The sequence below is a fragment of the Salvelinus namaycush genome, chromosome 3, assembly GCF_016432855.1.
Source record: "Salvelinus namaycush isolate Seneca chromosome 3, SaNama_1.0, whole genome shotgun sequence".
NCBI classification, from domain to species: domain Eukaryota; kingdom Metazoa; phylum Chordata; class Actinopteri; order Salmoniformes; family Salmonidae; genus Salvelinus; species Salvelinus namaycush.
Genome location: NC_052309.1, coordinates 54,333,850 through 54,348,510, shown reverse-complemented (window position 1 = coordinate 54,348,510; position 14,661 = coordinate 54,333,850). Strand labels below are relative to the sequence as shown.

The following is a 14,661-nucleotide window of genomic DNA, read 5'->3' as shown; positions in this document are numbered from 1 at the left end:
AGATGGGATAGGGCAGTGTGCAGTGCGATGGCGATTGCATCATCTGTGGATCTATTGGGGTGGTATGCAAATTGAAGTTCCCATTATATGGCATGTTTTTGAGTCCATCTGTGTCCCCGAGTCATACACAGGCTTAATTCCACACACTTCAGTTGTGCTCACTGTAGGATAGGTGTGTTGCTACCATCTAATCTGGACCTCAGGTAGTGACTCATCAACTTTATCCTCCATGTAACCCATTGGAGAAGGTCAGAGGGGAGGGACCTCTGGCTTACTCACCCAATGGCTTTTGAGAGGACGTGAGGAGTATTCAATTTAGATTTCCCCTCATTCTCAGTTCTCAGTCAGCATTATAACCACCTGATATGATCTGACAGTGTCTTGTCATCACTACCCATTAGAATGGTTATTTTGTTTTTGTGTAGCCTACTGATGTTTTGGCCTGGCCATCTAAGGTAAAATGATAATGGTAGTCAGTCTTCAGACGGGAAAAATCATACAATATCGCCCTCTGCTGGTAGGATTCAATTTAGGCACATACAAACATAATAGCCTAAACTTCTACCCTCCAAGATATTGTATTAATAAAATATGATATACTATTAAGTAGATGCTTTTGTCCAAAGCGACTTAAACATGTGTGCAAACAGTTGTCAAAGGTGGCCCCAGCAGTAATCAACCCCACATCGCTTGGCATTGCAAGCACGATGCTCTACTGATTTGAGAAAGTGTACAGATCTTGTTTGTCCCTCCATCAAATTTAACAAGCAAACCCAACTCATCTGTTCAAACATAATTTTAAATAATCAAAGAAAGCAAACCTCTGAATAAATAACAAGATAAATAATATTTATTTCCATGTCTTTGTCATATATAAAATTGTCCACAATTAATATTAACAATGCAATAACAAGAATCCTTTATTTCTGTGTGGTGAGATTCAGGCTCCAGCAACCTGTGAATGTTTACTATTGGTTGACAGGGAGAAAGGTCCAACAGGAGCAAAGCCACCTCTAGATTGGTGACTACCTCACTGATAATACACACATGGGTGCTTATGTTATTACAGCACACGATGCCAAACATTAGCCTGATAGAAACAGATCTGGGACTGCGGTTTGCCAACTCCTATGGCCGTGGTCAATTGGCAAGACGGCACAAACAGATCTGGGACCAGGCTATCCAAGCGTACCATGGTTAGGACCACCATCCTTAACGGTCTGACCCAAATGGCTAACATGCGGTCTCTGGAGCCTGCAGTCACACCAAGCCCTTCAACGTACACACAACTTCATTACTCAGGATTCGTCACTGTTCATCGCACTGTCTAAACCAAACAATTCATTTTGAAATTCAACAAAAATTCTCAAACCATATTACCATCAGTGAAATAAATTATTTCATTATTATCATCATTATTTCTCATCATAACCATGATTCTTGTTGTTTATTTTACACATTGTAATTTCTTTCCCTAAAGTATGACAAAACCCCAGCAACCGTGAAAACAAACAGTAACGATGAATAAACAACATTTTTCTAGTCTACAAAAAAATGTAGATCATTAGATGCCAAGATGTGCTCAAAGAAAATAAGTAATGGTTTCTCGCAGCTGGTTCTCTTGCTGTTAAGTAGGTTTCATTGATGCCATGTAAGTTATCAAAAGATCTAATATACTGTATAGAATATTAATTACAGTAACAAGGTATCCATGCAATCGTTTTTCTTTTTTCCTTTACAGAGTTCAAGGATTCAGTAGTAAATAACAAGGTACTGTACAAACCCACATCACTGCTGGACAGCCTGAGTGCCAGCATGGTATAGGTCGCCATCATGATCTGAGGCTGAGGACCAGCTAGAAAGCACACAGGGGGTCCTGAAGCCTTCTGCCACTGTTAGGCTATAGGACAGGTAGAGAGCTACTGTATTGGCCTGGTGGTAATCTCAGAATCAAAAGTTGTGCTGGTTAGCTAACCCTGGTAGATATTCATTAAATATTAATAGAAAGACCAAGATCTTCCCTTTATGTCAAGGTGTTCGGTCAGTGGTTAGAGATAGCTGGTCGTCCAACGTTTAACTTAAGTGCCAGTCACAACTGTTTGCATATCACAACTATATGCAGTTCCTTGATGAAATCAGTGGACTTTGGTCATACTGCTTGGTGCTCTCACCCAAGCAGACTTAGAAAGTGGCAGAAGGCTCAACAAGCACATAACACTACTAGGCCCAATCCCAAAGTCGACCCCCATGCCCTACACATTTGTGGAGATCTGACTGGATGACAGGTGTAAGCAATATGGTAATAGCTCCACCTTGCCCTCTGATAGGCTAGGTGGAAGTTTCACCACATTGCTTATATCAAGCCAATCCCTCAGATCTGTGCTTAGGGGTCAATTTGTGATTGAGCCCTAGTGTTTCTGCTTCCCTCCAGCTAATCCACTGGCCAGCAGACCACAATGGCTCCACAGCAAACCCCAAAACAAGAGCTAAAGCAACAATCCAAAATTCATTCATTCAGTCAAATACATTATTATTACTTGTTTTAAAAACAATAGCCAATAGTTAACCTGTAATGCAAAAAGCACTGGCGTTAGCGTGGAGAGCCCAGGGAGCAGCACAACAATAAGGGGGAAGAGCTTGTATTAAGCTTGTCTAACTGGACATGCACTATTGATAGTGATGGTGTGTTATTATTATTATTCAATAAGATCAACACTAAGTAACAAGGGATGAAATGATCTTACTGCACAGAACTAAAAGGGCTAGAGAGGTTTCACGTGGTAAACCAGGTTTCGTGGGAGTGGCCTGGGAGTAGAGTGGGAAAGTATGGGAAATAGGCTGGCACGAAAATACATTCATTATTTGACCCTACTAGGTCCAAGTCGACATACAGCATGTTGGGAGTGTTAAAGTCTTGATTTGATTGACGTGTGTGCATGTTCTTATGTGTGGGAGAGACAAAGGTCTCCGACTGATGAAGTCTGGCCAATTTAGCTGCCTTGCTTGCTAATTCCCCTCACCATCCTAAGCATCCTTTCCAAAGTATAAGTATATTTTGTGTATCTACTCTGTAGTAGTACTCCGCAACTACAGTTGTGATTTAGGAACAGAGTTCTTGTGGAATGGAGATGGGAGGAGGGGAGGGATGCGCAATACTGAAGGTTGATTGTGAGGCTGGATGGGTTTATTAGAATAGTCTGGGCAAAGTGGGTGTAGTCATCATTTCACATTTAATCTTGGTTGCCATGTCTCTGGACTGACTCCGGCTCCCCAGTAAGAGCTAAAGAAAGCGGCCAAGCAGCAAAAGCTATTCACACATTCAGGACAGAGAGGCACACGCCTCCGCACACCACACCGCCCATGCCCGGATGAGTCAGAACTCAGGGCCAACGCTGCCTACCTGCTTCCTAAACAGAGAATGAACGAGCGAGAGAGCAAGGTCGATGGGAGAGAGGAGAGCTAAAGAGCAGAAATCAGCTCAATATACAGCAAACAGAGGTCCATGTGGAGAGAAAGGGAAGGAGAGAGGAACGTGGTGGTATAGTGTAGCCAGAGGCGCATGTAGTTGTGATGTGATGGTCTGATGGCCACTACCATGAGCCTGACAGTGGTCCAGACAACTTCCCCAACATTGTGGATCTGGATGACAGAAGCATTGGCAGACAGAGGGGTTCCTAAGGGGTGGGATGGACACATGGGTACTGGGCAGGACCTCAGGCTGAGCAATGTGGTTCCTCTAGCTGCCTGTTGGTAGTATCTTCACCTCCAGTTAGCATGCCAGGCTCTTTGTCTGTTGCTGGTACCATCAAGACTCTATGTAGTCTCTGCCAGGGGATGCCCCTCTCTCTCTATGCTGCACCAAACCCCTTTCCCCGCAGACACACAACAATCCCCCAGCTGATTGACCCCTCTCCTCCTAAACCTCTCCCTCTCTCCCCCCACGGTCCACCTATTGCATGTTACTGCACAGAGTCAAAAGCGATGAGCTGAAAGTTTTAAAAAGCAACAAGAGTCCTGGATGTGTTTTGCAGTTTATCGTCACGCTTTTCTGGGCCTACGTGAACATGGGCATGCATTCATTCGTTGGTTCATATACAAACACTAACTCGTTCATTCACTCTCACACATGCACACCATCGCATACAAACACATGCGCACACACTCGCACAGATGTACTCTCGGTCTCATGCATGCCCTGCTCGTTTTCTAGTGGAGGTTGAGCATGCAGGACTGGGGGGAATGAGGGAACGGAGGAGAGGGGAATTTCTTTAAAAGGAAAGGTGTGTGTGTGTGGGTGGGTCTTAATATTTCTGCTGCCTCTTCCTGTACTTCTTGTCCTCGTTGTCTATTGGGGAGAAAAACAAAACGTTTTAACATTAACGTCTACATGGAAGTGTCCATGCATAGAGCTTAACCATGAGGCATAAAAACGAATTCATGAGAAGGGTAAACTGAAAAGTCAAAATCCAGCAAGTTTGAGCTAAATATGCAGGTTCAGAGAGGTGCAAGGAGGAAGCAGAGGAGAGATGGGAGAAAAGGCAGAAACAAATGAGAAAAACCTAATTATAAAGTACCTTTTACAGAAGGCGAGAGGAGACAAAGTTTAGGCTGAATAAGGAATGCAGAAAGAGAGAGGATAGTCACTTTTGGGGGGGGGGGGGGGGGTTCCAAAGCAAGCTCTAGAAGAAATGCTATCCCTAACCCTATTGTCTCACCAAAGTCAATCACATATGTCTAGGGAAAACCAAACAGTCACATATAGCGCATTCAGAAAGAATTCAGACCCCTTTACTTTTTCCACATTTTGTTACGTTACAGGCTTATTCTAAAATGTATTAAATCGTTTTTTTTCTCCTCATCAATTTACACACAATACCCCATCATGGACAAAGCAAGAACAGGTATTTACAAATTTTAGCATATTTAAACAAAATACAAAACTGAAATATCACAAAAGTATTCAAACCCTTTACTCAGAACTTTGTTGAAGCACCTTTGGCAGCGATTACAGCCTTGAGTCTTCTTGGGTATAACGCTTGGCACACCTGTATTTGGGGAGCTTCTCCCATTCTTCTGTGCAGATCCTCTCAAGCGCTGTTAGGTTGGGTGGGGAGCATCACTGCACAGCTATTTTCAGGTCTCTCCAGAGATGTTTGATCGGGTTCAAGTCCAGGCTCTGGCTGGACCACTCAAGGACATTCAGTGACTTGTCCCGAAGCCACTCCTGTGTTGCCTTGGCTGTGTGCTTAGGGTCATTGTCCTGTTAGAAGGTGAAGCTTCGCCCCAGTCGGAGGTTCTGAGCGCTCTGGAGCAGGTTTTTTCATCAAGGATCTCTCTGTACTTTGCTCCGTTCCTCTTTCCCTTGATCCTGACCAGTCTCCCAGTCCCTGCCACTGAAAAACATCCCCACAACAGGATGCTGCCACCACCATGCTTCACCGTAGGGAAGGTTTCCTCCAGATGTGACACTTGGCATTCAGGCCAAAGAGTTCAATCTTGGTTTCATCAGACCAGAGAATCTTGTTTCTCATGGTCTGAGAGTCTTTAAGTGCCGTTTGGCAAACTCCAAGCGTACTTTCAAGTGCCTTTTACTGAGGAGTGGCTTCCATCTGGCCAATCTACCATAAAGGCCTGATTGGTGGAGTGCTGCAGAGATTATTGTCCTTCTGGAAGGTTCTCCCATCTCCACAGAAGAACTCTGTCAGTGACCATCGGGTTCTTGGTCACCTCCCTGACCAAGGCTCTTTTCCCTCGATTGCTCAGCTTGGCCGGGCGGCCAGCTCTAGGAAGAGTCTCGGTGGTTCCAAACTTCTTCCATTTAAGAACGATGGAGGCTACTGTGTTCTTGGGGACCTTCACCACTGCAAAAAAATGTTGGTACCTTTCCCCAGATCTGAGCCTCGACACAATCCCATCTCAGACTTCTACGGACAATTCCTTCGACCTCATGGCTTGATTTTTGCTCTGACATGCACTGTCAACTGTGGAAGCTTATATAGACAGGTGTGTGCCTTTCTAAATCATGTCCAATCAATTGAATTTACCACAGGTGGACTCCAAGTTGTTGAAACATCTCAAGGATGATAAATGGAAACAGGATGGATCAATTTTGAGTCTCATAGCAAAGGGTCTGAATATTTTTGTAAATAAGATGTTTTTTATTTTTAATACATTTGCTAAAATTTCTAAAAACCTGTTTTTGCTTTATCATTATAGGGTAATGTGTGTAGATTGAGGAATTTATTTGATCCATTTTAGAATAAGGCTGTAACGTAACAAAATGTGGAAAAAGTCAAGGGATCTGAAAACTTTCCGAATGCACTGTATTTCCTGTTTTTGAACACGAAGCTACTTTTAGAAACTGAGTCATACCGTCTAAGTGATTGCGGGAGATGTACTTGAGGGCCTCATCCAATAGGATGACGGGGATGGAGATCTTTAGGACCACAATCCACTGGCACCAGGACAGAGGGGTCACTTGGAAGATCAGCTGGAGAGCAGAGAAAAGAAAGGTGGACCAGGTCAGAGAGAGGGATACACTAGAAAGCAAACTATTGCTGACGGACAGACAGAACCTATGTATATGCTGTACTCACAGGCAGGGGCTCGACGTAGAGGATGAGGAAGTGGAGGGACAGGGAGAGGACTATGGCCCCCAGCAGCCAGAAGTTCACCCAGGGAGGCATCCTGATCAGGGACTGGTTCTCAGACAGACTAGAGGCAGGAGGAGAAGCCACATTAGCAAAAAAACACAACATCTGTAATTACTGTATTCATAGACAAGACAACTACTGGACCGAAAACATGGTCTACAGGACAATTATTACATTGCAGATGTTTGAGGTCTGGGCCCGTATCCACAAAGCATCTCAGAGTAGGTGTGCTGACCTAGGATATATTATCGTATTCATTATGATCTGAAAAGTGAAACTGATCCTAGATCAGCACTCCTACTCTGAGAGTCTTTGTGGGTAAAGTCCCTGATTTACAGTAGTCTATACCCAAATGACTGGCCTAATAAAACTAATACAACTCTCAGAATCAGGGTGACATAGTAGAAGGCCAAAACATGAATGGAAAGTATTCAGACCCCTGGACTTATTCCACATTTTGTTACGTTACAGCCTTATTCTAAGTTTTTTCCTCAAATCTACACACAATAACCAATAATGACAAAGCAAAAACAGGTTTTTAGAAGGTTTTGCACATTTATTAAAAATAACCTTACTTACATAAGTACTCAGACCCTTTGCTATGAGACTCGAAATTGAGCTCAGGTGCATGCTGTTTCTATTGACTATCCTTGAGATGGTTCTACAACTTTATAGGAGTCCACCTGTGGTAAATTCGAATGATTGGACATGATTTGGAAAAGGCACACACCTGTCTATACAAGGTCCCACAGTTGACAGTGCATGACAGAGAAAAAAATCAAGCCATGAGGTCGAAGGAATTGACCGTAGCGCTACGAGACAGGATTGTGTCGAGGCACAGATCTGGGGAAGGGTACCAAAATATTTCTGCAGGATTGAAGGTCCAAGAACACAGTGGCCTCCATCACTCTTAAAATGGAAGACGTTTGGAACCACCAAGACACTTCCTAGAGCTGGCCGCACGGCCAAACTGAGCAATCGAGGGAGAAGGGCCTTGGTCAGGGAGGTGACCAAGAATCCGATGCTCACTGACAGAGCTCTAGAGTTCCTCTGTGGAGATGGGAGAAACTTCCAGAAGGACAATCATCTCTGCAGCACTCCACCAATCAGGCCTTTATGGTAGAGTGGCCAGACGGTAGTCACTCCTCAGTAAAATGCACATGACAGCGCGCTTTGAGTTTGCCAAAAGGCACCTAAAGGACTCTGACCATGAGAAACAAGATTCTCTGGTCTGATGAAACCAAGACTGACCTCTTTGGACTGACTGCCAAGCGTCACGTCTGGAGGAAACCTACCACCATCCCTACGGTGAAGCATGGTGGTGGCAGCATCATGCTGTGGGGATGTTTTTCAGCGGCAGGGACTGGGAGACTAGTCAGGATCGAGGGAAAGATTAAAGGACTAAAGTACAGAGAGATCCTTGATGAAAACCTGCTCCAGAGCGCTCACGACCGCAGACTGGTGCGAAGGTTCACCTTCCAACAGGACAACGACCGTAAGCACACAGCCAAGACAACGCAGGAATGGCTTCGGGACAAGTCTCTGAACATCCTTAAGTGGCCCAGCCAGAGCCCGGACTTGAACCCGATCGAACATCTCTGGAGAGACCTGAAAATAGCTGTGCAGCGACAACCCCCATCCAACCTGACAAAGCTTGAGAGGATCTACAGAGAAGAATGGGAGAAGCTCCCCAAATACAGGTGTAGCAAGCTTGTAGTGTCATACCCAAGAAGTCTCGAGGCTGTAATCACTGCCAAAGGTACTAAAACAAAATACTGAGTAAAAGGTCTGAATACTTTCTAAAAATCCCCAAAATGTGTTTTTGCTTTGTCATTATGGGGTATGGTGTATAGATTGATGAGGGGGAATTTTTTAAATCCATTTTAGATTAAGGCTGTAACGTAACAACACGTGACATTTTCTGGATTGACTGACATTCATGTCTTAAAGTAATGATGGACTGTCATTTCTCTTTGCTTATTTGAGCTGTTCTTGCCATAATATGGACTTGCTCTTTTACCAAATAGGGATATATTTTGTATACCACCCTTACTTTGTCCTAACACAACTGATTGGCTCCAATGCATTAAGGAAAGCAATTCCACAAATTAACAAGGCACACCTTTTAATTGAAATGCATTCCAGGTGACTAACTCATGAAGCTGGTTGAGAGAATGCCACGAGTGTGCAAAGCTGTCATCAAGGCAAAGGATGAGTACTTTGAAGAATCTCAAATATAAAATATATTTTGATTTGTTTAACACTTTTTTGGTTACTACATGATTCCATATGTGTTATTTCATAGTTTTGATGTCTTCACTATTACTCTACAATGTAGAAAATGGTAAAAATAAAGAAAAACCCTTGAATTAGCAAGTGTGTCCAAACTTTTGACTAGTACTGTATACGTAAGAGGAAGATACGCTTCTTTTGATTCTAAAATGAAGAAAATCTGCCCAAAATTTTAGGAGTAGACCCTCCTGCAGCTTAGAATACTTATATAATAATATACAGTAGAAATATATACACATATCTATATATATCTATATCTATATCTATATCTATATATATATATATATATATACACATACACACAATAAATATATATACACACAAAATATATATATTGTGTGTGTGTATATATTTATTGTGCGTGTGTATATATTTATTGTGTGTGTGTATATATTTCTTGTGTATGTGTACACACACACACACCATTTAGCAGATGCTTTTATCCAAAGAGACTTACTGTCATGCGTACATACATTTAACGTACGTGTAGTCCCGGGAATTGAACCAACTATCCTGGTGCTGCAAGTGCCATGCTCTATCAACTGTGCTACAGAGGACCATCAGATATGGACCAACAGATATTAATGTATAATCATATAGTTATGTTGCCCTCCAAGTACAACATGCTGCTGACTGACCTGTTGAGGGAGTTGAACATCTCTATGGTGACCAGCACAGAGAGGGCCATGGTGGTAGGGTAGCGGGACTCAAACACCTCACAGTTGATGCCCTGGAACATGGCGTTGTCTTCCGAGCACTGCATAAAGTGTCTCTGTGAAGAGAGGACAGAAGGTAAGCAGGCTTCACAGCATATAACCAACATGTTGACCTGCCTACACTGATTTAAGTGTCTCTGTGGAGAGGTAGAGGAGAGCGGTGAGGTAGGCTTCACAACACAGACAAGATAGCACAGTGGAATGGGGTTTGTGTTGCACTATTGAACTTAATTCTCTTCAATTCCATCTAGATAGTCATTGCACATTGGAGTACTACTCCAAAGTTTCTTACACGGCATTAGATGAACAAGACTGACTTCATGCAAGTCAACAACCAGAACACTCGAAGCACTGTGCGCGCGTGCCCACAGGAAGTGACCTAACCTTGCGACCTGCTGTGTTGGGTCCCAGATTTGATCTGACACCGCAGCAGCTGCAGGAAACCCTCGACTCAGCTCCTCCTCTGTTCCCCCTTTCCTTCTCTGACATTTTTCCTTCTGGGGACCCTTGGACTCAGTTCACTCTTCCCTCCTTCCCTCTGTTCCCTCTCTCTAACATTCCTATTTCCCTCAGACCACATGTGTCTTATTCTCCACCAGTGAACTCTATTTTCTCTGAATTCTATTTCTGTCTCTTTGTATGATCCCAGAGATTGTCGTCATGGTAAATAGCTGATGGGGTAACGGGGGTTAACCATAAGAACAACCAAATATAGCCCAGAACTGTACTAAGAGATAAAGCACCATCCTCTGGGAATGGATGCTATTGAAAACACATATAAACAAGAGGTGGTTGAAAAGTTACTGTTTTCCTGAGAAGAATATCCATTTCTAGAGGCAGCAGAGAAAAGGGGTTGACCTAGGTCCTATTTATTAGGACACACTGTAGCAAAAATTGTTTTTAACTAGCTGGACATGTTCAAGCAGTCCCTCCTTGTTTCAGTCCATTTTCTTGCACCCGGTGGCTAATGAATAGAACCCTAATGAAGTCATTGTAATGGTGTGTTTGTCTCCACTCACCAGCTGGTAGAAGGTCACATTAGGGCCTTCTTCATCAAACAGGTACCACCAGGTGGCAGCACCCACCGTGCCCAGACCAACATACCCTGCAGGAACACACAGACAGACAGTCAGGCAGGAAGTCAGAATCCAAGCAACAGTGAGAGCCAGGTTAATCACGTTTTAACCCCCCATGTTAGGAATGAAAGTCACATTAGGGTAGTCTCCAACTAGCTAGCATGACACTTTGATTATGACTTGCGAGATTACATGAGAGATAAAAAGAATGAATGAGCAACTCTTGTTGTATTATAACCAGTGTCCAGTAAACCAGACAGTGTCTCACCTCCGATGGCCAGATATCTGAAGAACAGCCATCCAGAGATGAGGGGCTCCTTGGGGTTGCGGGGTGGCTTGTCCATGATGTCCAGGTCTGGGGGGTTGAAACCCAGGGCAGTCGCAGGGAGACCATCTGTCACCAAGTTGACCCACAGCAACTGTACCGGAATCAGAGCCTCAGGCAGACCCAAGATGGCCGTCAGGAAGATGCTTCAGACAGAGAGAGTAAACACACATCAGAAATACAACGAAAACTAACGACAGTCAGCATTCTTGACATAGGAAAATGTGTGATTTTGTGTGCAGTGCATGCATCTCTGCTTACCAGACGACCTCGCCGACGTTCGAGGAGATGAGGTATCGTATGAACTGTTTCATGTTGTTGTAGATAGCCCTGCCCTCCTCCACAGCCGCCACGATGGTAGAGAAGTTATCATCAGACAGAACCATCTCAGAGGCTGACTTAGCCACAGCCGTGCCCGAGCCCATGGCAATGCCAATCTCTGCCTTCTTCAGGGCTGGCGCATCGTTCACCCCATCACCAGTCTGTGGAGGAAAGCAAGAGCATTTCATTATTTAATAGGGTGTTATACAGACATGCGATGGGAAAACTTGATAGTTCGCAGAACTCTTCATTGTCAAGCCAAGTCAGAATAGATTGGCCCATAAGTGAATTATTCAAAGAATTAGATCTAACATTTGATCTATGCATTCATTGATTTATTTGCACACAAATTAAATAAGGTCAACATCAATCAAGATCTAGTCAAAATTATACTGAAATGAGGCACTGAGCTCCCAGGCAGTTGAATGAGACAAATGGGTGGAGCTGTACATTAACCCTCTCCTCACCATGGCAGTGATCTCATCAAACGACTGCAGGTAGCCCACGATCTTAGACTTGTGGGCTGGCTCCACACGGGCGAAGCACCGTGCCCGCTTTACAGCGTCTCTCTGGGACTCTATGGGTAGGTCATCAAACTCCCTGCCGGTGTAGGCCTTGCCCACCACATCCTCATCCTCGCCGAAGATACCGATGCGTCGGCAGATGGCCACAGCCGTGCCCTTGTTGTCCCCGGTGATCATGATGACACGGATGCCCGCCTCGGCGCAGAGCTGGATGGCACCAATCACCTCCTTCCTGGGCGGGTCCAGCATGCCCACGCAGCCAACGAACGTTAGGCCCGTCTGGAGAGAGCGAGGAGAGGATGCGGAGAAAAGAGAGAAGAGGGGTAGGAGGCAGGTAGAGGAAGAGGATGTGGGAATGTCGAAGAATGAAGACAGTAGAATGTGAGCACCAGATAGATGAATGAGCATCACCCAGTCAGGCATCAGAATACAACCTGGATGTAACTCAAGCTAAAGGGTGTCAGTAGGGGGAGCTCACCACATATAAATTATGATCATTAACATTGTATTTAAGGTGGATGATCTCTCCTTACATAGGACATGTCTATAAAAACAAAACAAATAACTCTGCCTGCCCAGTTCTATCCATGCCCCGTCTCTGACATAGCACACAGAAACCTACAAACACTAAAGTTTTCCATCTCTCTCTTGTACCTCATACTCAGCGAACTTAGTGGCGTTCTCCAGATCCATGTCTTCCTGTTTTGGTGGTAAATCCCGTGTGGCCATGCCCAGGCATCTCAGTGTGTCCCTGCCGGTGCCCCAGTCCCTGATCAGGGAGGTCAGCTGCTCTCTCAGGGGCATGGTCAGCGCCACCTTCCCTGTGCCAACACGCAGGTACTGGCAACGCTCCATCACACTCTCTGGGGCACCCTGTGGGATTGGAGTGGAGAGGTTGGGTGTGTGTGTGTGTGTGTGTGTGTGTGTAGGGAGAGATGGGTACAGGGGTCAAAAGGACACACAAGGTAAAAAATGACAGCAAAACAACGTGGGACATCCAAGCTCCTATCACTCTGGCTTAGAGAAAATGCATCGAGTCTGAAAATGTATTATTAAAGCATGTGAGAGATCTGTTGACTGAGGGGTTTGTGTGTGTGTGTGTGTGTGTGTGTGTGTGTGTGTGTGTGTGTGTGTACCTTGATGAACATCTTGCTCCCAGAGCCTGGTTTGCTAGTGGGGGTACAGTACACAGACATGGACTTGCGGTCGCGAGAGAACTCCAGAGTAAACTCTTTCTTCATCAGCTGCCTGATCACCTGGTGAGAGAGAGAGAAGAAAAGAAGAGAGCAAAAGAGAGAAAGGGATAGAAAGAGAATGAGAGAGACAGGGTGTTTATTCCAGACAGGCGTGTTAGTGGGCAGCTGTCATCCTCTCAGTACCAGGTGGGGGACTGGGAGGCTCGACTCCGCCTTGGCTGTGTTGTTGTTTTGATGGAGGGGGTTCTAAATGGGCCAGGTGTGGGACTGAGACTGGGAGGCTTCTCTTTGGCTGTGATGCTGACATGATGGATGAGACACTCCAGCATCCTATCTACTCTGGGACTGGGAGGCTGTGTTGTGTTTGTGATGGAAGGGGCTTTATCAGACTATGGCCCGTATCCACAAAGCCTTTCAGAGTAGACCCGCTGATCTATGATCAGTTTAGCCTTTTAGATCGTAATGAATAAGATTATATGGACAGATCCTAGATTTTTGTATTTAACCTTTATTTAGATCAGCACTCCTGATTTGTGGATCTGGGCCCAGATGGGTGACTGACTGGGAGGTTTGGCTGTGTTTTTGACACCGGATGGATGGTACTCTAACATCCTGTTTGGGCTCAGAGTCAGCCAAAGGCACCAGACAACTGGGCAAGTCTGTATATGAAGTGCCAGGATCAATCTGGGCCAGACAGGACCCTCTGTCTATGTAAGTTCTAGTGCCAAACAGGTGGTACATGTTGATTTTACAAGGGACACAGACCATTTAGTGGGTGCAACTCAACTTGGCCTTAAGGCATAAGCTTGTAATGAAGTGCAAGGTTAACATAGAACGTATACAGCCTTGCTTTCACATCCTTACAAATCAGCAAACTAACATGCATCATACTGATCAAGCTGTAAATAAATCAGAAATGGTTGGTTAGGTTTGCATTGTCATTTGTGGATACTGAGAGACCCATTTCCCTCGCTTTCCATTTCCTAGTGTCTAGTTATGAAGTACCACTAGGCGTCACCCTCGTTCCAGTCCCCATGAGCTCTCGCCCCCCTCTCCCTCCCAGCTCAGACATCTCTGACGTGGAGACATGATGCCAGGGGCCTCCATAGACACTTCACAGATGTCCTCACAGACAGAGAGCCACTGAGCCAAAAGACCCCTCTTCCCATCATTAAGCCACTGAGACACTGAGCCCATATTAAGCCAAAATCCCTCTCTTCCTCCCGTCGTAAAACAAAAGACGAGGAACGTGAGTCGAGTCGGTCTAGTGACGGCAGAGGAGGAAGCTAAACATCGTCTTACACACTTCACCGACAACTAGTGCATTAGTAGGAAACGACATCCTATTTATTTTCTGTTCAAAGCCCTAACAGAGGGCTGGAAAGTTTAGCTAACCTCTTCATAAACTCTCTGGCTTGTCTAAATATTATCATCTCTAGCCTCCGAGGACGGCTTGTGTCAGTGACAGAGTTGTTTCTTGTCGTGGGACTGTTGGGAATTTTAAAAATTGAACTTTATCTGGGGTTCAGTGGAAAAACTTGGAACCGCTGGTCATTGA

At 44.8% G+C, this 14,661-nt stretch overlaps 1 protein-coding gene across 1 annotated transcript in view; it reads right to left on the bottom strand.

Annotated features, from left to right (window-relative positions):
* Nucleotides 1-828: 828 nt before the first annotated feature.
* Nucleotides 829-14,661, bottom strand: part of LOC120032619 (sarcoplasmic/endoplasmic reticulum calcium ATPase 1-like) — an 80,603-nt gene continuing 66,770 nt past the window's right edge. The window contains exons 14-23 of the mRNA XM_038978791.1: nucleotides 13,044-13,163; nucleotides 12,562-12,780; nucleotides 11,851-12,186; nucleotides 11,324-11,544; nucleotides 11,006-11,208; nucleotides 10,681-10,766; nucleotides 9,584-9,717; nucleotides 6,597-6,714; nucleotides 6,373-6,490; nucleotides 829-4,345 (exon numbers count right to left, since the gene is read on the bottom strand). Coding sequence (XP_038834719.1) covers nucleotides 4,302-4,345; nucleotides 6,373-6,490; nucleotides 6,597-6,714; nucleotides 9,584-9,717; nucleotides 10,681-10,766; nucleotides 11,006-11,208; nucleotides 11,324-11,544; nucleotides 11,851-12,186; nucleotides 12,562-12,780; nucleotides 13,044-13,163 — 1,599 coding nt within the window. The 3' untranslated portion in view covers nucleotides 829-4,301. The remainder of the gene's footprint in view (nucleotides 4,346-6,372; nucleotides 6,491-6,596; nucleotides 6,715-9,583; nucleotides 9,718-10,680; nucleotides 10,767-11,005; nucleotides 11,209-11,323; nucleotides 11,545-11,850; nucleotides 12,187-12,561; nucleotides 12,781-13,043; nucleotides 13,164-14,661) is intronic.